The 25,110-nt window shown below is 40.3% G+C and overlaps 1 protein-coding gene across 2 annotated transcripts in view; it reads right to left on the bottom strand.

Moving 5' to 3' along the window:
• Nucleotides 1-25,110, bottom strand: part of LOC150099941 (uncharacterized) — a 371,458-nt gene that overhangs the window by 133,500 nt on the left and 212,848 nt on the right. For both annotated transcript variants that reach the window (XM_090402300.1, XM_090402301.1), the window contains one exon: nucleotides 3,329-5,741. In XM_090402300.1, the coding sequence (XP_090258426.1) occupies nucleotides 3,329-5,741 (2,413 nt within the window). The remainder of the gene's footprint in view (nucleotides 1-3,328; nucleotides 5,742-25,110) is intronic.

Here is a 25,110-nt window from a genome sequence, read left to right as displayed (position 1 = left end):
CTAAACATTAGTCAACTTTAAAAGCCTTTTCCCTCCCTTAGGTGTTTAGTTCCATGGCGATAGAGTTTGAATATTCATTAGCTAACGAAAAAGACAAAAGCCCTAATGTGCAACAAGTTGGCCATTTAAAAAAAAAAAAAAAAAGGAAAAGAGGAGGGGGGAGGGAGAAAGAGAGACGTCTAATTAGAGATTAGTATTTGCCGAATGATGGAAAGTCGATTTCAGAGAACGGAATGAGCTATTCTACTTTATCACTGCGGATACCAAAAAAAAAAAAGTTCCAAATGACGTTGGTGGATTGTAATTAGGGAAAAAAAAAAAACGGAAAAAAAACTTTTGAAACTAAAAAAAGAGTTTTAATCTCCTAAGACTGTGTCGACAAGTATGAAAAAAACTAATGAAAAGAATTCTTTAATCTAAAAGTTTGTAGATGCAATGGAAAGAAAGATGAACATACAATCAGCAAAGAATGTCACCTGAAAATAGAAGTAATGAATCTTACGGGGGGAGGAGGGGGTGAAGGGAAAAAAATACGGCTCATTAATTTGTTCTCAAATGTCTCATTTGAATTAGGATGACGTAGACGTTGGAATTCTAAATTTGTTCGTAAACTCCCCCTCCCCCATTGGCAACTTAAATATTCAGCCGATACTTTTGAGTTGTGGAAGTTGCCAACAGTATTAACTTCGACACACGAAATCCTAATGGCTTTTCCGTATTTGCGCCTTCAAGTTTCCCCCCCCCCCCCCGATTTCCCATCCGACGCCTGTAGAGGTTACGTTAAGCGTATAATTCCTCTTCTCCGATTCCTCACAACATACAGAGCGGCAGCATTAGTCACATCTCATTAGCAGAGACTTTGAAACGAAAACTTTCATGGGCTTAATAATGAATGGGGCCGTACATGGGATTAACAAAATCCCTAAGTTAGTATAAGCAGAACGATCCTCTTCGACTGGCAGTAATATTTGTATTAAAGGAATCGCTACAGCAGTAACGTATCTCATTTAGGGGGAAGTTAATCCCTTTAATCTTTTGAGGTTCGCATTTGCGCGTGACTCTCCAAAATGCACGCGAAACACACCGGGAAAACTTAATGTCCGTAATGAGAGGCGAGTAGTTTGTACAATTGGAGCATTGCAGGGAAGCCGCCCATCGACACAGAAGTGAATGATACTGTTTGAACATTGCACGAAGACAAAAGGATCATGACTGTTTTCACCATGACAACCAGAATATGAAAACCACTTGAAATTAACATACGCCTAACACTAAAAACGGGAGCGATTTGGAATTCAAAGCGTCGGAAATCGTTCTACGTAAAAAAAGATGCCATCAGAAAAATACGTTTCTCTGTAAAAAAAACTCTGCAAGAATGGATTTACTGTCATCTACAGACCTGAGGAATTCCCTGAGGAAACAAAAAAAGCATCTCAGATACGATTTGCTCAGACAAACGAGGTTGACTTCATTTTTTCTTCAGACCAATACGAGTTCTTAAGTTGCCGACAGAAGCCCAATTAAATTAAAGAGGGTTAATGGATACACGAAGGGAAGAGCGAACGAAAGAGAATTGAAATAATGCGCGGATTAAAAGAGCATCCACCGCAGTCAACCACAACATGCCACAAGCAACTGTGTTGTCTTTTCGACCTTCCATTCTTGGGCCTCCGTCGCAGCTTTCATCCGGGGCTCTCAACGGTTCTGTGCATCCTAATTGACGCGTCACTCCACGGTCCAATCTAATATTGTAGCTGTCATCTGCACGCTTACTAACCCTCTTTAGTCTGGCAGAATGGAGGAAGGGGGGGGATACGAAACGTGGGGATGTAGCAGAAGCCGTCGAAGTCTGTTGAAGACATCGGATGCTCTATTTTGCGGACACTTCTAGCAAAGAAACACGACCGGGGAAAACCCGAGAAACTGACAGCAACTGGGTGGCAACAGAGCTACTTCGTGGGGGGGAGGGGGAGGGAGGGAGGAGATTTGTGCTCGGACCAAACTTTCCCCATTTCTGACTTTAGCGCAAACTGTCTCTCCCTCCTCACAACTAACTTGTCACCTCCGACAACGAATAGTTTCCCGAATCCAATTAAGTAACCACAGCCTGAAAAAAGATGATCATGCTAGAAAGATGTCAGCGAACGAGTTGGAAACCATTTGAGCACGTGACTAATTTTCTACCTGCAGTCTGTTTAATCACTGTGTGCATCCCTCTTATCAGCAGCACAAGTAATCCTAAATGAAATTATAAAAGGAAAAACTCAAAACCAAACTCTAAAAGAAATTCTCACTAATACATCGTAAGAAATATTTTTGCCCCTTTTTTTTAATACATTTTTCTTAGATCTATAAGCTCTTATAAAATATCTTAGAATATTTTAAGCGGCTCTGATCTAATTTAAAAAACATACCTAAATTTATTGCCAATAAGTAATAATGAGAAATTCTTAAGTACACCTTTTAAATATATAATTATGGAAGATATTAACTTTCAAGGAACGTCGAAATAAAATTCCTCTACATCCTTTTTACGTGATTTCATTTTTTTCTCGCTTTGGTGACTTCCAACTGTACGCAAGAAGCAAAACAAAGCTACAGTTAATAATTGGGACAGTTGCAGAGAAAATTTATGGCTACAATAAATTTGTCGCTGTGGCGTGGATAAAAAATAACTTGCTCCTGAAAACTTAAGTAGGATTTATTATCTCGAAGTGGATATTGGATGACATCTTAGACGTTGCAAAGGAAAGCAACACCTAAACCTCCTGGCATACGTCTAGAAAGTACGGAAAAACGTGAGCGTCCACCTTAATAGGTCATTTAATAAATTCCTCAAACGAATGAAGGGCTTGAGTTTAGAGAAGAACCAATTTATATTTAAAAATTGGTGGATTAAAATAAAAAATGTCTGGAACAGGAATACAACAGTCTGTCGTCTGCAATATAAAATAATTACGGGCGCGTTCTCGAGTGGAAAAATACCCAAAATATCCTAAGTGCCATTGATTGAGAGTCGTATTTCTCTCCAGATTGGTAATGTGAAATTATATTCTAGAAAAGTGCTCCAGTTACAAATTTTGACATTTATTTTCTTTGTTGTCGTCCCGAATCCTGCCATCGTTTTCCGCTAAGGTACTTCTTACTAAAAAAAAAAAAAATTGCTAAGCCTAATTAGTACTGAGGATTGCCGCTGAGTTGCGATAAGCTCGCCTATTTCGTTCTTGACGATGTTGGGAACAGTTAAAACTATGCTTTTATATATACACTATATTATGAAAAGATAATAAACGTTAAAAAGGCGATAATTATTTTAAAAGCAACTTACCGAATCTTCCGATGTTACAACACTTTCTTTTGCTGTGTTCACCCACGGCGCTGGACCTTTTCTGGCTCTCGGCATTACTTTGTCCCGAATGTTCTGTGTTGTGACGTTCTTAGGCTGGTATTGAGGAACTGAAGACGCATTAGCACGTGAGTCTTGGGGAACTTGATTAGAAGTCCCAACAGCGTTCGTGGAAAGTCGACTAACGTCTCTTGAATATTGAGGAATCCTGATCGGCGTTTCAGGATGGATTTGTGACGGACTTGAAGAGGAGGATCCACTTTCAAGATCCACAGACATTCCGGTGCAACGTTGGTAGAACGACATTACCGCCCTCTTCTGGATGGCTTTAAGATTCGGATCCGAAATTCGATGACGTTTGGCAGGGTCGAGGTAAGTCATTTTGAGACCGGATTCTTCAGATCTTTGAGGGGGACTCGATGGAGGAAGTCCTTGCTCCTTCCCTTTACCCACTGAAGTCTGTACTTTGCTGACCGAACGATCCTGGAAGACACTGGAGAAGTCGTCACCTGACACTTTTAACTTCGATATGTTATTACAACTGGACACCAATTCCGTCGTGTTTCGGGGACTCCTCTGGAGGCGGGAGAGATGTTCACTGTAAGGGGGCGTTGACTGGTCTGGACTGCTCTTGGAAAATCCAGGAAAGGAAGCCGAAAAGGCCTGATTGCCGTGTTCATCTGAAAGGCGCGGGGATCGTCCCTCTGGCGATGATACGAACTGTTTGTCGACCTTTCTGTCCTGTTTGGACGCCCCCTTGTAGTAAAGGACACTTTCGGAATCGTGTCTCTGTGGAGGTTCCACGCGTGCGCTGTGAGCTACACTTTCTGGCTGAAATCCGTTTCTGGACACCAAGTTGCAACCTTCGGGAGATAGGGTGCTGACGCTGCAAGATGACTGCGGGGTCAGACGGCCACTTTCGGTTAGCGTAGAGTGCCCGCTGTCGAACAACGATGACCTGTTAGACACCTGGATACTGAGGTCGCTGCACGATCCGTGCCACTTGAGGGTCTCCTGGCTGCTCGAGTTGCTTTCAGTTCCTGCCTCACTTGGCGTTTCCAAGTCGCACTTGGAAGGCCACGCCGGCAATGATTCGCTCTCCAACCTCAGTCTGTCCAGCAACGGAGTGTTGCTCTCGGAGTACGGTTTGTTCCAGTGTTCAAAGAGCGGCAGAGTCTGGCTGCAATACCTCAGCACTTCTTCGTAGTTGTTCACGTAAGGATCGCAGTCTTGAAGCTCTTTGCCCTGATATCCAGACAGATCCCTCTCCGGAGGAGAGTGGATTTTGTAGTCCTTATCGCCATAGCAACGGTTTTTACTGCTGCAAGTGGTCCTGTACAAAGACTCGACGTCGAAGTTGCTGGCCGCAAAAGACCCTTCGTGATCCTTCAAAAGTGAGTTGAGGGATGCAGGAAGGGATTCTGTATCGCTCTTGGAACTCCGCCTGCTTCCACCCTCGCACATCCTCTCCTGGACGGGATGGAGTTGGTGTGGGGAGATGTGGAAAGACTTGTTGGGACGAGAGTATGAGGCCCTTTCTTTTGGATAGTCGGTGTGTCCAGTCCAGGAATGCGACCTCTGGTTAGTAGTTGCTTGAGTGGTCACCGTGGCCGCGCAAGAAGCAGGCCAAGAGGGATATTTTTCGTGATTTGAGCTGTAATTAAGATCCCTAGAGGGAGGGGACAGCGGCAGTGGTCTGTCTCTAACCAAATGACCCCTGTGATAGGGAACGTTAGGATTGTCCACTTCCTTGAAGGCACCATTCACCTTGAGAGAGACGCTACTTTCCGACACGTACCTCGGCTGACCTTCCCCATCCGCAGGAGGGAAGTATTTTGGGTGGCCATTCTGCTTTGCCGTGCAACTTCCGATGGAGTCACTATGTTTCCGGGGTGGAACCGAAGGTCGATTGTCCTCTTTAAACACTTCTCTCTGTTCCCAGTAAGGGGGTCGCTGAATGACGGGGGCAAAGTCCAACCCGCTCGTGGATGCCAGAGCTTCGTAAACGGATTTCTTCTTAAAGCGTCGGGTCACCATTTCGGCACTTTCCAGATTCGGAGTCGAGTACGACGGACTCACCGAAGACCACGCGTTGTTGCAGCTATAAGGTGGAGGAGGAGGGGGAGGCTCTTCTTCGGGGGTCAAACTAAGCGACGGGGTGGATTTGGTAGCGTGTAGGGAAATTCCCGTACTGCTAGACCAGCTGGTCAGGGATTCGCTGCTGGAGTAGCGACTCACATGGCGCTGGTGACACAGAGACTCAGAGCTGCTGAAACGGGAAGAGTTGCGGGGATAAAGGTCAGGAGGGTGATCGTCGATATCGTTTCGAATGTAGTCACCTGGATTGTTTATGCAGCTGTAGCTACGGTACAAGTATCGGATATCTCGTTGGTACCTGTAAAAAAAAAAAAAAAAAGTAAATAAACTCAAAATTACTAAATAAATAAAAGTGCGAGCTATTAAATCCCCCCGCCTTATTAACCGGAAAGGAAAATCCTAATGTTATTAAACCTGCCAGTTTCCGAAACGCAATTTCCTCGTCGACTTCATTTTACGACATTCGCGCAATATTCCTGTTCGCGCATGCGCACTACCTTAGTTACACAAAAACGTTTTCCCTCTCAACACGCCATCGACACGGATAATTGCAGATTAAGTAAGTGGGAGGTATTACACGTTTAGCCCACTCGAACGGTGTCGTGGTGGTGGTGGGGGGGGGGGGGGGAGAGAAAGACATTTCTAGTGCGGGTAACAACGAAGCCTTTACAGTGAAACTTTTTTTTCTTTCGCCAAAGAATTTATTCGCACGCAATCGTGAAACTGGAATTATGAAGGAGGCTTTGTAAACAGAGTCGACAGCTATTAGCGCGCGAGTGTTGCTCGAAGGAAATTCGGCTGCAATATACTTTTCATGTCACGAAAATATCGTCTCTGTGCATTCCCGCGTAGCCTGCAGCGTTCCCCATTCGTCGCGCGCGCAAGAGTAGCCAGATCCCATTAAAAGCTCTACTGGTTGATAACACTCCACTCAAACTTTCTTTCATTCGCAACTACGTTCTCATTTTGTGATAATCCCATCCGCAGCTGTCCGTCTTCAACTTGTGTCCTAATTATTCCATATTTCACCTTAAAAGCTTCTTCGCGTTGAAAGGAAACTTCCTAACTGTACGGTTGTTAGCAGCTTTTAGAAGCATCTGCGTCGTGGCTCAAGCAACGGTTTAAACTTTTTTTTTTTTCCCCTCTATTTCATGCAGGAAGTAATCTGCGTGAATGAACTAGCAACTTTCAAACATGAATTAGAATCTTAATCTCTTCAACAATTGAAAAAAAAAAAAGTTTGAAAGACAACAATTAGAATGAACAATAAGCTTAAATAATAAGCTTGTATTGTTGGAAATTGACGATTGTTTGCATGCATACTAGGGTGGTCTGAAAAGTTCTCGGCCCCGACCATAGATGGCAACATTATCGACACGATTTTTTTTTTTTTTTTTTTTACTAAGTTGGTACATCTGTCATAAGCATCCATGCAAAATCGAAAGTCATTCCATCAAGTAGTTTGTTTTATACAGCTGTCTGAAGCAAAAGTATCCCTTGAAATGGATAAAATTGAGTATCATGCGGTTATAAAATTCTTTATAAAACAAGGTTTCACGCCAAAATAAATTCATTCGAAGTTCATAAAAGTTTATGGGCACTCTTCTCCTTCGTTTTCGACAATTAAGAAATGGGCTGCCGAGTTTAAACGTGGCCATACGAGCCTTGAAGATGATCAACGTGAAGGACATCCAAAAAAGTGTAATAACACGAGAAATCATTGATCAAGTGCACGATATGGTATTGGATGACCGCCAAGTCAAAGTGCGTGAAATTGCTGAGACTAAGCATTTCAAAAGAACGTGTAGGATATATTTTCCATGAAGAATTGCAAATGAAAAAGCTTTGCGCAAGATGGGGGGGCGCAATTGCTCACAGCAGATCAGAAACGCAGTTGCATGAAAATCTCTGAACGGTGCTTGGAGAATTTTTAGAAGAATAAAACCGATTTTGTGCGTCGATTTATTACTATGGATGAGACTTGGATTCACCATTACACACACCAGAATCCAAACAGTGGACAGAAGCCAGTTGTTCAGCGCCAAAGAAGACAAAGTCGGTTCCATCAGCAGGAAGGGTCATGGCATCGGTATTTTGGGATGCTAAAGGCATTTTTTTTTTTAAAATTAATTATTTTGAAAATGGTAAAACAATACCCGGAGAATATTATTCCGATCTTTTAAGCAGGCTTGACGAAAACGTTCCCGAGAAAAGGGTCCGATTTGAAGAAGAAAAAAATCATCTTTCATCAGGACAATGCACGTGCCCACAAAGGTGTTTTGGCAATGGGAAAATTAAGGGATCTGCACTATGAATCGTTCGAACATCCACCCCCTATTCCTCAGATTTGGCTCCCTCTGACTTCCCCAAACTAAAACTCTTCCTCACTGGTCAGCGTTTTTCTTCGAATCAAGAGGTGATTGCAGCTGTAGAGGGTTATTTTGCAGATCTCACTGAGAACCACTACAGGGACGGGATAATGGAGCTGGGGCATCGGTGGAATAAATGTATTAGTCTTAAGGGAGATTATGTTGAAAACTAAAAATAATTTTGAAATCTGCTTTGAAACTAGTTTTTTTTTTCATTGTTAGGCCGAGAACTTTTCAGACCAACCTCGTATTTCAACAATTACGCAAGATTCATTGTCGAAATACGCATGCGCCAAATCCATTGTTGAAAAACTGACATATTGCTACTGTTAGCAAACAATGTAATCTATGAATGATTCATTTAATTTTCAAAAATATCTCCAAACATTGACATTCTCTCTCTTCAACAACACGAGGATAGCAACCTTCCTTTAATGGCCGAACATTCATTCCCCTAGTGTGGACTAGGTGTTAGTTTTGTTGCTTTTTCCCTCAAGGGAAATGCGCTTTCCCCAAACACATGTCATCGGTGTCGAGCAAGACATAAAATTCCTTAAGGCTTATTTTTCCCAGAGGCTACAGGCGACTGAACTAGTAGGGGTGGGTAGATAAGAGTTGAAACCCGTCATAAAACGTAGCATCACTCCCGGCTGGATGTTCAATCACATTCCAACGATTAAGTACGTGCGATAGCAGACCAGAGATCTGCTGACACCAGACCTCGGCTCTTGTGGGACAGAAGAGCATCACGCTTACAAAGAGGGAACTTTATATCCTCGTGCGAACTGATAGTGGGCGAGTTTTATAGTGTGCTGCAAAATGTTGTTGTCCTGGTGCATTATCCGTATCTTACTTTGACTAAATGGCCTTTTTGTTAGGGCGGACTGCAAAATCATTTTCCATTAAGTCTGGGGGTGGGGCAGATGAACTGTGATTAAAGTTATCGGATTTGATCCCAATTTAAGGCCTTGTAAATACTGTTAATTCCTTTTAAAGAACCTTTTCCCTGAACGCCGGTTATGAGTCATCCATTTAGGTCACAAACTTGTCGCAAAGGGATGTTGAATCATGCAATGATGTGAAGCAAGACTCACTGCCGACAATCCTTTGGTTGCACGCCAAAGATGCAACAGCTTATTCGCGTGAAATATAATTTTAGATCGCAAAAAAAAAAAAAAGTAGGCAAAGTTGGGAGTGATGCGATTCTGTAATTCTTAATGTTACTCTTCCATTGTCTTTGCATGCACATGTTAACTAAGTTAAGAATATGGAAGTCGTACAGTCCTTTGAAATAAATGAAGGTTCTTCAACCTGAGGACCGTTTACTGTTAGTGGCCTACTCATTCCTATTTAGTCAAGATTAAGACAAAGGGACAGAAGCAATTTGAATTCGTTCTGGAGAGAAAAACCTAACATGCATTTCGTATTGCATATTCTGATGCATGAAATAAAGTGTTATTAAACCAAACTATACATCTCTCAATTTTGAGTACCGTCCAGGAAAGCACAGGAGTAGGTAGATAAAAATATCACACTATATACCTTATAAGGACTGGCTTAAAGGGGCGAAGCAAGAATGCTTTTCATCTTCCCCGTTATCTGTAGAAGACAGTGTAGGGATAAGGTGTTATTGAGCTATTAAAGCTCTGATCATGGCAGGAGGGTAACAGCAATAGCCGAGCCTCAGTTAGAACTTCATTGGCTACAGCATTGCTATCCGTTACCCTCCAAGGGTATTGGATTGAATGAATCAATCACCGCATCTCACGGTCGATTGATTCGACCAGAGCTTTTCAAAATATACTAGGTCTGTTATATTAATAAAAAAAAAGGTGTATTTAAAATTTTGGTTTTATAATGTTTAAATTTTAAATATAAAATTTTAATATTTTTAATTTAATTTAGTACATAGATAGTATTTTTATTTTATAAAAAATTAATAGCGAAGTAAAGAGTAGCTATCGGATCTGAATTTTAGCAGGTTTATCATTAAAAGATGGCTAATTCCAATGCTTGGCTCGTTTATGACATGCTAAAACATCTCATGAACAAGCATGCAGTACATTTGACATTTTAATCTCAATGTTCGTGAGAGAGATTGAAAACTTATGGATTAAATAATCCTGAAATGAAACATGAACCGCTTTCAAGCCACTTCAGGTGATGGTCTCGCACCAAGCGTTGAAAATCATCACAAAACATCCATGGCCATAATGGAATCTGAATCCATGAACTTCTGGTTGGAGAAGAGAAAACTGTGAACTTCTTTGAATGCCAAAATATGCTACAACTAAAATGCGGCTATAAAATTGAAATTTAAATAAAATGCAAAATCACTGAAACATTGCAATCCTGATGGATATTTAATGGTTAAAATAAATAAGTAAATCCAGTGATAAATTTTTGTGTGGGTGGTAACAAGGTAGAAGACAAACAAGTGGTATTTTCCAAGTTTAGCTAAACAATGAGAAGAACGGAGGCAAAAAAAAAAAAAAAAACCTACTCTTCCAACAGCAGCAACAAATACCCCCTCTGGAATCATAATCGGCTGTTAAAACCTCCCTCAAATCAAATTACAGGGACCGGTTTCTAGTTTCCGATAAAGCCTGTTGGGAGCAGCCAAGTATTGAGCTATTTCAAGCCACTACAACACGTGAACTCAATCCCAGAAATGATAATGGGTTTGCCATTAGGGCTGTCGCTAACTGAAATCCCACAGGGACCGTGCGGCAAAATGACACTACGTAACAGACGGAAATAAACTAACAAGATTTCTATTGGCAGTTTGAAACAAGGAAATCGTTAGCTTCACTTTCTTTAAAAATGTACGCAAGAGGGTGGGTGGGTCGTTGTAATAAATGTTTCGAACAATCGAATTTGTATACTGCCTGAAAAGCGAGCGAATTAACTACACTTAGGGTCATTTAGTTAAGGAGAGGACCAAATCATCTTTTCATGTGTCGCCATCTGGCGGATAACTTTAAAGGTTTGCTCAGTGAAACTTGGTGGCGGCAGACGATGCCTCCTATTCTCTTGTCACTGCAGTGTACACTCACGAAGATGTCTTAATTGCTGAATATGCGAGATGCATCCACGGCACGCTTACATATCCTACAGGCTGGCATTTAATCCACCCTTCCAGAGGGTCTTTTGCCTGAACCACACGCCCCGTAGTCTGGATGCACACAAGAAGCGCGTGTCATAAACTTGCTGAGTTATAACCCTGTGACGCGAGGCATGCTTCGCTGGGGTTGATCGACAAACGGCGTTGTCGTTCTGTGTGCGAGTGTCTGAACCGAATTTTACGGCCGCGCAGTGCCAGCAGACGACAAAGGAGAAGTAAACATTCAAGCCACGTCCTGGTAATGACGAAAGCCATCAACGAGGTAGTGGCGAGGGCCCACCGAAGCACCACTAAACAAGAGTAACGACGAAGCCGTTTTCGCCAGAGAGCCTACTTCATCGGAAGACGTCCAATTCCAAAAACAAAACAACAACAAAAAAAAAGGCTTCGGTTTATTGTGGGCGTTGTTAGCGTCGCACGTGAATATTGTATGAAGCGCGTTTTTTTCTAATCCCGAAAGCGAACATAAGTTCGTTGTAAATAAAAAAAACAGATGAGAAAGTAAACAGATTCCATACATCGATTTTCTTTAATCCCCTCCCCCTTCAACATGAGTTCCAGTTTCTCAGGATGGAATACTCGAAATTTTCTTAATTGTGGATCACTGCCTTTAGTTTGATTTTGTGCCGACAGATGGAGCTCCTCCCAATTCCAATAGCGTTTGGCATAAAGATAGATTAGCTATATGTACAATTTTTCTTTATTTTTCTGTTTCTCTACCCCCCCCCCCACAGGTAACATATTAGCGTTCACGAATTCTGCTTACGCACTTCAACTCAGGAAGACAAATGGCTGTTCTTTTAATGTACATAAATCAGCTGCTTATACAAACAGACGAGTTATCGCACATAACCTCATCACCAGCGACCAACGGAAAAAAAAAAGGGGGGGGGTGGCATGAAATGCTCCAAGTTCAGATGTTTTGCACATCTATTAGGAACACATTCTCCGGCAGTACTCAGACAATTTTTTTATTGTTAAGCTAAATAAAAAAACAACTAAATATTATGTGGGTACAATTGTTGGAATGATGACGTCACTTAACAATGGATTTTGCATGAGTAAGCTATTATTAAGACTCGTAATATTAAAGCAATCGCAGGAGATTTTGATAACTACAACAATCACCGAAGCTAATTGTTGGGAAGAATGTAGCGCCATCTGGTAACCACACGGAGGCAATTTTCATGGCTTCTGTTATGCGGTATGAACACGCGGCTGATGCGATTAGAGACCGAGACAAGTGAGTAGCTTCGTAGAATAAAATCGATAGTGTTAGCTATCTTCGCTAATCTGTGCATGAGGGAAGGGGGGGGGAAGAATAACCGCACAACATGCAGCTCACCTGCCCATGAAATTAATGGCGTTTCACCCCAGCAAAGCGGGTAATTAAATTCAAACAACGAGGGAAGAAGAAATCGAGTATTTATATGTAAGAAAAACCATAAATATACCTCCAGGCGATTTGCTTTAAAGCAGGTTTCGAAGTCATGCAATGCATCAAGCACAGCTGTCTGACAGAGACACTTTCCAGTTAACAATCCCTTCCCACTCGTAAATGCACTCAAGATGACGTCACAAGTCACGTGTCCACTGACTGAAACTTCAAAGTGGGCTGACTGAGTTTTTAATTAGAAAAATGGTTGATAAAATCAAGTCTAAATACAGTAGTTTGATTGTGTGTCCCTCCGTCGCGTGCTGTTTTAAAAATTGGAGGCCCCCCCCCATGTTTGTTTATACCATCGGCGGCTTGTAGAAATAAACGGATGTGACTCAAGACTGTTTTGCAATTTTTTTTTTTTTTTTAAGAGGCAGGAAATAGGGGGTTCCCAACAATCCCTGCACCCGTGACCAACTGACACTGAGGCCACTTAAAAAAAAAAAAAAGAGGTTCCAATAGTGCCGAGGAACATGTTAGTATTACATTCTCTTTTTTAATAGGAAGCCTGCGTTGGGTATTCACAAGGTACGATAGGTTTGCAACTTGATAGGCAGTTCACATTAAAAAGTATCACGTGGGCTCTGAAAGTGAAAGATAACGAGTCCGAAACAGTTGTCGACCTGTGAAACTTAAAGAAAATATCTTGACTAAATGGTTTGTTCAATACCAAGGCAACTCATACCCAAAGTCCATCGCTGTATCACTATTTACTCATTCAAGTAGTGTCTAAATCTAGCATTTGATATATCATTGAAGGTCGTAGGATCTCTTAATATACGTAAGCTGTTCAATAAGTAATAAGACTATATTTATACAGAAAACAGATTACCTTTAATCGTCATCATTTACATGGTCTTTTTCGAAGTAACTACCGTGAGACGCGATGCATTTGTCCCAACGTTGCGTCCACTTCTTAAACACATGTGAGAGTCCGTTTTTTGAGAGTTCTTTCAAAACCGCCTCCGCATCTTTTACACATGCTTTGTTGCTTTCGAAATGGCGGCCTCTTAGTGGTTTCTTGAGCTGAGGAAACAGCCAGAAATCGCACGGTGCGAGATCATGACTGTATGAAGGGTGTGGTAGGATATCCGTGTTGTTCTTCTGCAAAACGTCCACTACACAACCAGCAATATGTGGCCTTGCATTATCGTGGTGCAATAAGAGGCCATTCTTCAGCAATGCGAATGTTTTACAGACAATGCTGTACCATTGTCTGTAAAACATCCGCATAGTATGAGCCGTTTACAGTATTCCCGGGTTCTACAGAACCCAGGAAAACATTATGGTCATAACTTTACCAGCCGATTTTACAGTTTTTGTTTTCTTGGGGGTAGGCAAAGACGGATGCTTCCATTCACTGCTTTGTTCCATTGTAGGGTCATAGTGATACAACCAAGCGTCATCTGCTGTAATGATGCGTTTTAAGAAGTTGTCGCCTTCTTGTTCCAGTCTTTCTTTCTATTCTGTGCACACATCCACTTGATACTACAATTGCTCCGGTGTCAAGAGTTTGGGAATCCATCGGGCGCAAACACGTTTCACTCCCAAATGTTCTGCCATGATTGAGTGAACACTTCCCACAGAAATATTCAGGACGACATGCAGCTGGCGTACTGTAATTCTGCGATCCTCCTTGATGATAATCGCTGCTGTGTTGATCAATGTCTCTGTGATGGACGTTGAAGCTCTTCCCTCACGTTCAAGATCTTCCACATTTTGCCTTCCTTCTCCTTAAAAGTTTTATGCCAGCGAAAAACACTTGCCCTCGACACTGCTTCTTCGTGGAAGGCTTCGCGTATCATGTTAAAAGTGTCCGATGCCGATTTTTGCAAACGCACACAAAATTTAATCGCATAACGCTGTTCCAAGGACGCTTCCATTTCGAAGACTGGTCGCGCCTCGTAGGCGCTCCGATGAGCACTTGCGTTTAGTCACGTGACACTCTGGCACATCAGCCCGTATACGCCATCTATCAACCTCTTTTGTTAATACAGACAGCAACATTTCTTTATTCCACAGAAATTAATATTGTGATGAGTGGCTTCGCCACAGTAAAATTAGTCTTATTACTTATTGAACAGCCCACGTATTTTGCATCATTATTCCTGCATTTTTGTCCTAAGAGGATTAATAGTTCATCGCTTGACCAATAGATGGCGTTATTAGTTAATGTCAACTAAAAAGTGAATCATCCTATATTATATGTTCATCAGGAGATTTCCCATTATTGCAACACGAGTCCGTTTTATTTGCTTATTCAATTATGTCTACATTTGGCCCATCTAAACTCAAGGAGATTCCAAGTGGAATACTTTACGTCACATTTGACAGAGACCGTTGTCCCCCCCCCCCCCACTCTCTCCGATGCTGTATTCACTGTGTATAATTTGTCAAATCATCTTCCCAAACATCTTAATGTACTTTTTGTTGTTGTTGTTGAAACAACTTTCTTAGTAGTAATTTTTCTTTGTCTTCCCTGGATATATTTACTCCGTCGTGTCCCCACTCCCAATACATTCCATAAAGCCAGCTGTCCATCCCAACGGTTAATAGCATCATCATTTTCCACTGACTTTAATCCGATTTGTTATTGGTTGACGGTAGATACTAAAATGACGCACGAGCCGGAAAATTAAGTGCTCCCAACAGGAAATGCAGCTAGTTTTTCGTTGTTATAACAAGTTTACTCATCAGAAGAAAGATGATACCCGATTGTTCTGTCCAAAGATTGCCATCAGAAGTTGAAAAGTTTCCTGAAGAATAAACAACGAAAAGAGCCCATTTGCCCTGCAACTAAACACACATTTTTGCTTTGAATTTTTAATACGTGAAACCGACTTTGGAGTTTTCACTCGACCCCATTAAATTCCAGATCAATAGGAAACACGCAGTTAAGTTAAATAAGGAAGTTAAATGCAAATCGAAGAACAAGACGTTCATATCAGAATAATGGTTGCTTGTATAAACAAATCGTTAGTTTTAATTCTCGCCAGTCACCATAAAAGAAATCTTTTTTTCACATTAAATTCTGCTAGTTTGTCATTTTATTGTTACACGTATACATAGCAAAAGTTTCATGAACACGTCTACAGTGACGTCATACCATCTTACTGAAATTATAGTAACAATTAAATACCGAACGTCACGTATTATGAAACATAAAAAGAAATGCAAGTGTCCATGAAGCGGTATGCAATCAACAATAACGTTTAACGATAGATGAAATAGACGTTTCCAAGGTAACAACGTAGTCGTTACCATGGCATATGATTAAGTTGTTAAAAGAGCAGATCTATCTATAATTATTAATTATAAAATAAATTCAGATGCGTACAAATTATTAGGTTACAGCGCACTCAAACTTGAGCATATTTAAAAGATTTCTTGTTTTTTGACAGGCGATGAATACGAAGCATGCATACTACTTTTCTAAAATAAAAAAATAAAATAAAATTACAAAATTGTTTTTTACTTCTATTAAAAATTAATATTGTATCATATATTTTACTCAAAATTACTTACTCAATATTCAAAAATTTTTTAAATATTTTTTAAAAATCTATAAATATTACTTACACCATTAATAATTTCATATGATTATATATAAATTTTATACGAGAGAAGTCATTTTATGTTTAAATTCTGATTTATTGGTACAAGTTTTTAATATTAATATTAAAATCTTGTCATTCAAGTTAGCGTGAAAATAAAATAATTTCCCACACATCTGCATCTGTTCGTATATCAAGGAGAGCTGAACTAGTGTTTGGAGTTAGTAAAGATGGCCACTATACCTTGCAAGGGGAATATACCTTGCAAGGGGAATATTTTTCCAATGACAGGGATTCGGTGAATGTCAATGGGCTGGAGGTGCACAAAACTAGTGAACATAGCATTTTGTTTTTCCTAGTTAATGACTGACTAAATGTTTAAAGATTTCCTGTGCAGTTAAAATAGAAATATCTTCGAGCCTTATTATACACGAAAAAATTAACAAAATGAATTCAGGAACATAAAAAATCTTCGCCTTTAGATCTGTTTTTATTTCAATTTTGCCCAACTCTTGTAACATTATTAATCTCCTCATGCGTCGGCAATACTGCAGTCCGATTAAATCCTCTAACACTTAATTATGTTTTAATGAGTATTCGTCATTTCTGCAGCGTTATAATTAAGATCCTTTTGTGCGGAATCGAAATATTTCGAAAAAAAAAAAAAATTCAATTTTTAATGGGCGTTTCGTATGGCCAAGACTATACATATGAGCACTGCATTAGAGTAATTAGTTAATGCTACACTAGCTCCGCCTGGTAGTTTAAAGTTGTACTACTTCAGATTCATTATTAAACGGACCAATGAAATTGCCAGTACTCTACTGAGTAGATATCACGTGACAAATGAAATAGGAAAGTACCAAAAACCAGAATTAATGAATTCTATACAGCCATTGTAATGCTTGTGTGTGTCGGGCGGGAATTAACGAGGTTAAAGCTTGATAGATTAGTTTGTCAACATTTGTTTAGTTTCCAAAAGATGAGTGTCCAGTAATAATATGATAAAAACTTGTAAATACGACTAGCTAGCCCACAATTCCATCAAGCCTTCACACAACACCGAAGTTAATTATATTTAGCCGATATCGGATACAAGTCCATTATTTTTTCCAGCATGTTATATCACGTTCTTCTCCCTACTACGTATTAGGCCTACTGGCCTATTACAGAGCTAACTTGAGTTCTTCTAAGTCGTATCCGTCCCGATGATACTGGGACGGGTACGACTGGGAGATATAGGGGTTAGCCACCCAGTGTGGCTAACCCCTATACCACCCAGTGTGTCCTGTAGCTGCGTGTGTTCACGGGGCCGGTTTGCCTGCTTGCGGGAGGAAAAACCCCAGATAAACTGGGGAGAAAAGTCCTGTCCACGCCCAAGACCAGCTGCCTTGGCTATGTCTGAGAAAGATCTTTAAGCTATTCACGTCGTCGACGGGAATCGAATCCAGGATTATTGCTTGCCAGATTTCATTTGGTCTTAAATATATGTGTGGGGAATAAAGAGTGAAGATCTCCAAAAACTAACAGGAATGGATGTCAGCCTATTAGGGATGGTGATGGATATTTGTGAAGGTTCCCTTGAACAACGTATACCTTTTTAATGATCTGACAGAATTAAGAATTTTCTGAGAATGAGCTACTTTAAAAGTATTTCATTTAACCATTACAGATGATAAAGTGGAACTTCTAGAACTAATCCTTAAACAGCACACACTAATACAGACATCTTAACAGTTACAGCACTGTGGATTAAAAAGGCAAAAGCTAACTTATACTAATTAGTTTCTTAAAAAGAAAACCTATCAATTCAGAGATTGTAACAAATCTGGGGGGGATTAAATAGTGTTTGTTCGCTAGACCTGACAATTAATCATATTAATATTAAATAATGCAATATGACATTCGAGAAGCGAGATTTTAAGACAACGATGGGAATTGCAATCATGGATTTAACTTAAATTTAGCGGAGAATGTAATAACTGCTTAGTCATAGTCATTGAACATTTTTATAAATAATGCAAATACCTCATTAGTACAATCCAATGTTAAAAGAATGAATAGTTTCCACATCTCCTGAGAAAAGGAACTAAGAATAGTTCCTCCTCTCAAAAAATATTGCGACGACTCTGGCCAAGATAATATAAATATCGCCATTGGGGGACTTTGGCTGTCTGATTTGCAACGAACTACTAAGGCCATATATGAGACCACGTATGTCACTTAATTGCACGAGTTCTTTTGATCGCTTTGCGTATTTTATGAGATAAACCGTATGAGACCAGCTAGTTCATATTCAGCAGATCTTTCCAACCAAATAGGCATTTGGGCGAGGGATAACATGTTTCTTAGATCTTCTTCTTCTTAAAAATACAGAAATTCTGTTATCCCTTTTATTTTGCAAAAGGGAGTAGGAAAAACAACAGTTCTAACTTTTGGAAAGCGGCAAGCAGTCTGTCTCTACCGTTAGTCGTCACTAGCAGTTGAGTTCACGGCTACCAATGATTTCATGACATCGCGGGGGGGGGGGGGGGAGAGTCAAGTAGATAACTTTCACCATCGCAGGCTCTTAAGTGTCTGAGTACGGTATTAGTGTTTGAGAGCGACAGATTATTTTTGAACTGCGAGGAACCCACTGAAAAAAAAACTCACAAAAGGCTCCTGTAATCGATATCCACAGTCAAACCTGTAACCATTTTTTTTTCCTCTAAAGATGGTATTTTTCTGATATTCTGGAAGTTATCACAAGAATTAAACAGGATATTCAGATCCATCAGTTTTAGTTCATCGGTAGCGAATGGTGACCAACACAATTTTTAAGAATTCATAAATGATAGACGAATTTATATATGAAATGAGAAATATAAATGATAAAATGCTCTTAAAAATATAGACCGATTGTTCCTTTTTAAGTAAAATTAAAAACTCCAAGAACCAGTTTGGATTGAATCAAATGCTAAGTACCAAACACACACCGAACTTAATTCCATTTATTTCTCCCAAGTTAAACTAACTTAAGATTTTTCTAGACCTACTGAAATCTTTTGATTCAACATCCCATGAAATTTTAATTAAGGGGGGAAAAAAGAAAAGCTGGTGCTATAGGAATTAAGAAGTTCAAAATTCCCACTTGGTTTTAAGTCATTTAAACGTGTACATAGCAAAAGTAAAAATAAATGAAAGTGAAAGCATTCTTTTAAAATTAAGACGTTCTGTAGAGTCTGTGGTACGAACATTTTGTGATCTCCGTTAATGAATTCTGTGATCTACAATTACTGAGTATAACAAACATCTATAAATTCTAAAAATGTCGACAAACTGGTTCCACTATAGTAAACTTACTGTCAATGTTAAAAAATAATTAATTGAGAAATATACCCACATTCCCTCACCCTCCAATTTCCTACATAATTGGAATATATTATAAGCAATTCAATTTGCGACTGTAATATATGTAATATATATAATAACCGGATCGGAGAAGGATGAAGCTCTGGAAGAGTAATGGATGGCAGTTCTGTAGCCAATGACGTTCTAACTGAGGTTCGGCTACTGCTGTTACTCTCCTGCCATGATCAGAGCTTTAATAGCTCAATAACACCTTATCCTTAACCGAGTGTAGAGATAGAATGGCGATTTTGAGAACGGACGTGTTATTATTTTAGACTGAGCCTGATTACATTGCATACAGGGTTTCTCAGTAATTTCACATTGCACTGGCGCTGACATAGTTTGATTCATACTGTCTCCCCCTCTGCACGAAACATGCTAGAGGTCAAATGGCCGGCAGGTCCCACCCGCAATGAAGACCAGTGGTGGAATTACGGTTTTATAGGGAGGTAGGTTTCTAAACTGTGGCGAAGTGAGATATTGATACTCCTTTTCCCCAATTAGTAGGTTGCAACAAGACTTTGCTAGTGGACCAACTCAGTCTACAGGACACTTGCTGGCAGGCTTCAAGCCCTGCCGGATTATAACACTGCTAGTAGTCCATCTAGGTCTACAGGATACTTTGCTGGCAGGCCCCTGGCCCTGAGGGATTATTTATACTGCTATTAACCAATTTCTGCTGGCAGGAAATCGCCAATTTGACATGGAAAACATCAAAGAACAGATCCAGATCCTTAATAAGGAGCAGTCCCTAGAGGTACTCAAACTCATAATAGGCAAGTTAGAATCTGCTGGCCAGGATTTATAAAACAATATATTCACTCTAATGATCAGGATGGAGAAGAGGAGAATGAGATCTCACAAGATGAACTCATTGCTGCTCTGTCACCAAAATCCCCTGTCAAAATATCTCTCAAGGGGAGCACTCTAACAAAAGAGGAACTATAGAAGACCGGATGGATGAAGACATACCAACATTAGATGTCCCGAGGGACACCGAAAAGGTTCTACCAGTAATACTAACAGACAAGGACAAATGGGCCACTGTCACATCAATGTTCCTTAGGGAACATAAAATCTCCTATTCCTTGGCTAAAAATCAAGGAGTCAAAATCCAGCCAACCTCAGTTTCTGACTACAGATAGCTGACAAGATTAATGAATAACAAAAGTCTTCCATATCACATATTTGCTTTACCCAGCGAGAAGAATCTCAAAGTGGTGCTTCGCAGAGTGACCGAAGGTGTCACCTGTGAAGAAATCACTGCTGATGTTAAGAGTCGGAGCCTAACACCAGTGAAAGTGCGCAGGATGCTCAGGGCAGATAAACGGCCAATGCCACTGGTACTCGTAGAAATTGATAAGACACAGAAAGAATATATAAATTGACAATGATCTGTGGCCTCAGAATTTCTACTGAACCACTAAGGAAAAAGTCGACAGCTGGGCAGTGCCAAAGGTTTGGCCATCCCCAAAAACTTTGCAAGGCAAATTACAGGTGTTTAAAATGTGGCGAGGGTCACCAGACCGTCGTGTACAAAACCAAGATCGACTCCAACCAAATGCGCCAATTGTGGAAGACCTCACCCTGTCAATTACAAGGGATGCATTACACACCCAAATAACCGAGGTTCAGCAAAAATTACCGTACCAACATATTTCAACGATGCTCAAGACAGCCGTTGCAAGTCACACCCCAGTCCAAATTATCTCCAGCTTGACAACTTAAGAAAGGAAACAAATGCCTAAAACTTATGCAGGGGCAGCACGAACAAAAGCTGCTCAATCTCATGATCATATAAGCTCAAATCTAACATTAGTACTAACTGCCTCACTAGTTACCGTGTTACAAGAATTCAGTATGACAAATCCTTCGCCATCCTCCAAGAAACGATTCCTACAAGGTACCCAATCAATTCTGACAGCCCTCAATAATGAATAAAAGAAAATTCCATCCCAACTCTCTCTCGATCACTGCATGGAACGCAAATGGACTTAATAACAAAATCATAGAACTACAAGTGTTCTCTCACAGACACAATCCTCACATAATACTGGTAAATGAAACACATCTCAGGCCAGCTAATAACCCCAAATTACAGAAACAGATAGACGAAACAGATAGACTCACCAGCAGCGGAGGAGGAACAGTCATATACATTAAAAACTACCTAAGACACAATGTTCTGACCAGTCCACAAACCAAGAACCTAGATATAACAGGCATTGAAGTTCATACCAACAATGCTGGCAGTATCAAAATCTATGTTGTATATAATTCACCCAGCATTCCATTAATGGTATCTGACTTGGACACCATTCTCGGCTCCATAGACTGCATCATCATGGCTGGTGACTTTAACGCAAAACAAAGAGCACAAACATACAGCATGGCATAGCTCCACAATCAACGACAAAGGTCGAACTCTAAACCATTACTCAACGCAACATTCTATTGTTGTAACCGGACCCAGAGCCCACCCATCACAGCTCAGCTGGAACTTCAGATGTACTTGATATAGTCGTCCTCAAAAACATCAAATACCAATATCAGCCGGAAACAATAAATGAACTTTCGTCCGATCCCAACCCTATTCTGCTTCAACTCGGTACACAAGAACAATTCTCCCTTCCCCACTCTTTCATATCTTGGGACAAACTCTGCAGAATCCTACCTGATCACATTGGCCCAGTCCTTGCTATTCATTCTATCTCCTACAAACAACCTTACCAGTCAAATCAAAAATGCAATAAAGTCAATTACCCAAACTACAGTCTTTCACTCAAGTGGTTGGATCCCCGAGAAAATCATGGATTTAATCAGACTGAAAAACAAAACCAGAAAGAGGTATCATAACACAAGAGCCCCTCAAGTTAAAACAAATGTGAATAAATTAAACAGACAAGTCCGAGAAGCCTTCCAAAAACATCGAAACCAAGAAAGAGAATCTAAGCTAACGAAATTAAACCCAGAAGACAACTCCATTTGGAAGTTTCTGAGAACCCTCCGCACTAAAAGGCAACTTTTACCCCCAATTCAAACCACGAAAGGAATAGCGCATACTGACAAGGAAAAGGCAGAGGCTCTGGCTGCCAGCTTGGAAACTCAATGCAACCCCTCATATGAAAATTTGAACATCAATCTCATCTACAAGATTCACCGCCGAGTCAGGCAGGCCATAACACAACAAAAAGATGAACTAGAACCTCTCACACCCACTTTTCTAACAGAAGCTATAAATATTAAAACCCACCTAAACAACAATAAAGCTCCAGGTTCAGATGGAATTACAAACAGAATAATCAAACTACTCCCCAGAAAAGCCATTATACATCTAGTCAACATAATTAATGCCATCCTCAGACTTAAGTATTTCCCCTTAACATGGAAGATTGCAGATGTCACACCAATCAAAAAAATTGGAAAAAACACCCAACTCCCTGAAAGTTACAGACCTATTAGTCTTCTGTCTAACCTTGGAAAGATCTCAGAAAAGTAATCCTTACTAGGTTTCAATCACAAACGGATAAACTAGATTTAATCCCAAATGAGCAATTTGGATTTAGAAAAAACCACTCCACCGTTCAGATGATCCACAGGCTGATCGAATTCATCGCCGAAGACTTCAACCGGAACCTTCAAACAACTGCAGTCTTTTTAGATGCTGCAAAGGCTTTTGATAAGGTGTGGCATCAGGGTCTTCTCTAAAAGCTCACACATTCAATATGCCTACCAATCCAGTTAAAATAATTCACTCTTACCTCAGAGACAGATACACGCAAGTCAAAATAAATGAAACTGTATCAACCAGACGCAAGGTTCTCACGGGAGTGCTGCAGGGCTCACTCTTCGCCCCCCTTGCTGTTTTCTATCTATATTGCTGATATCCCTCAAAACCCAAGCTCAACAATCACTACATTATTAGCAAGATCTCTCAGTCCCAAACTAGCTATCAAAAGACTCCAAAACAGTATTCACACACTAGAGAAATGGTTGATGGACTGGAGAATTCAAGCCAACCCACAGAAGAGTTCAGCCATACTGTTCACTAGAAAAAAGCCTCAAATCAAGGAAGTTATACATTTACTAGGTGTTAAAATCCAATGGCAGAATACAGTCAAATATCTCGGCGTAACTCTCGATAAAAAACTACAATTCACCAATCATATAGAACACATAAGTTCAAAGACATCCAAAGTAATAGCGCAGCTCTACCCCATGATCAACGAAAAAAAGTAAATTCGATACTCAGAACAAACTACTCATATACAAGATGGTAATACGCCCAATCATCACGTACGCATCTCCTGCATGGAGATGCGTAATACCTGGAACACAAATATTCAAAAGCTGCAGAGAATACAGCACAAATGTCTGAGAATGAGTTTGGATGCCCCGTAGTTTATCAGAAACTCTCAAATTCACAGAGAAGTCAACATTCCCTTCATCACATCCCTCCTTCACGACCTGGCTGAAAAGTTCTTCATCAAGACAATTAATCATCCGAACCCACTGATCAAGCAAGCTTCAGACTATAATGAAGCAGATTTCTGCAAATACAAGTGACCCAAGTCAATTCTATGCTCAGCTGAACACAGTTAATCTCACTGCCCTTTCAGGGCGAGCTTAAAGCTTAATAATTCTCCACCCAAAGAACTTTCCTTTTACAGATGGAGGGGAATATGAAAAGCATTTATGCTTCACCCATGAAGTCAGTATCGTTCTGCGACTGTAACCAGAAAAATCCTGGGAGGGTAATGGATGGCAATGCTGTAGTCAATGATGTTCTAACTGAGGCTCGGCTATTGCTGTTACTCTCCTGCCATGATCAGAGCTTTAATAGCTCAATAATACCTTATCCTACACTGTCCTCTACAGATAACGGGGAAGATGAAAATCATTCTTGCTTCGTACCTTTAAGCCAGTCCTTATAAGGATAAGCGACTGTAACCAAAATACTAAGAAGTTTAATGCAATTAAAACTTAGAAACCTGAGTCAGAAACCACATATTAGAAGAATATACAGCATACTAAGATTTATGCTATCTAGACTTAAAATTTCTTAATTGCGATAATATAAAATTTTTAATTTTATCGCAATTAAGAAATATTTTGGTGCGTACAAACTGTTATACAATACGGCATTTTAGTTTGTTTATTTTATAATAAAATTTAATAAGATAAATCTGACTGATCTAAATGGGTTCTTCCATACCAGATTCAAAGTCTACCATGTCAGTGGGATTAACTAATGATTGAGATGAAACTGAATGGGGTTTCCCTGTATTTTTACACTCTTCAGTAAAAATATTATGATCCTCTATGTAATGGCGTGTGGAGTTCCTTTGGACGAAATAAACCGCTTGCACCCATTTTGGCAATGACGCCACTAGACCACGAAAGGTGTCCTGAGGTATTTTGGACAAACTCAACAGAATAACGACCTCAAGGTCAGCGACCGAGCGAGGCAGTAGCATCGACCACAAATGTTCGATGGAATTCAAGTCAGAAGAATTAGGCGAACACTTGGATATGCTCTTCGAACCATTCTTTCATAATGCGAGCCTTCTGATGGAAGAGTCCAGATCCATTGGACCACACTGTGACCATGTAAGGCAACACCTAGTCCGAAACAATCCCCAGTTAATAATTACCTGTTAAGGTCTGTTCAATAGGGGGGGGAGTGAAACGACCCAGTAATGTCCATGAGAATAATTCCCATTCCAGGATACTTCCGCCACCAGACTGCAATCTGGGTTGGCATGAAATAGGCAGAGTGGTCAATGTTTCGG

This window comes from Typopeltis vanoorti, chromosome 13, assembly GCF_054136105.1.
Source record: "Typopeltis vanoorti isolate ZY-2024b chromosome 13, IOZ_Tvanoo_1.0, whole genome shotgun sequence".
NCBI classification, from domain to species: domain Eukaryota; kingdom Metazoa; phylum Arthropoda; class Arachnida; order Uropygi; family Thelyphonidae; genus Typopeltis; species Typopeltis vanoorti.
The sequence above is the reverse complement of the archived record's forward strand: the minus strand, read 5'-3'. Positions and strand labels throughout refer to the sequence as shown.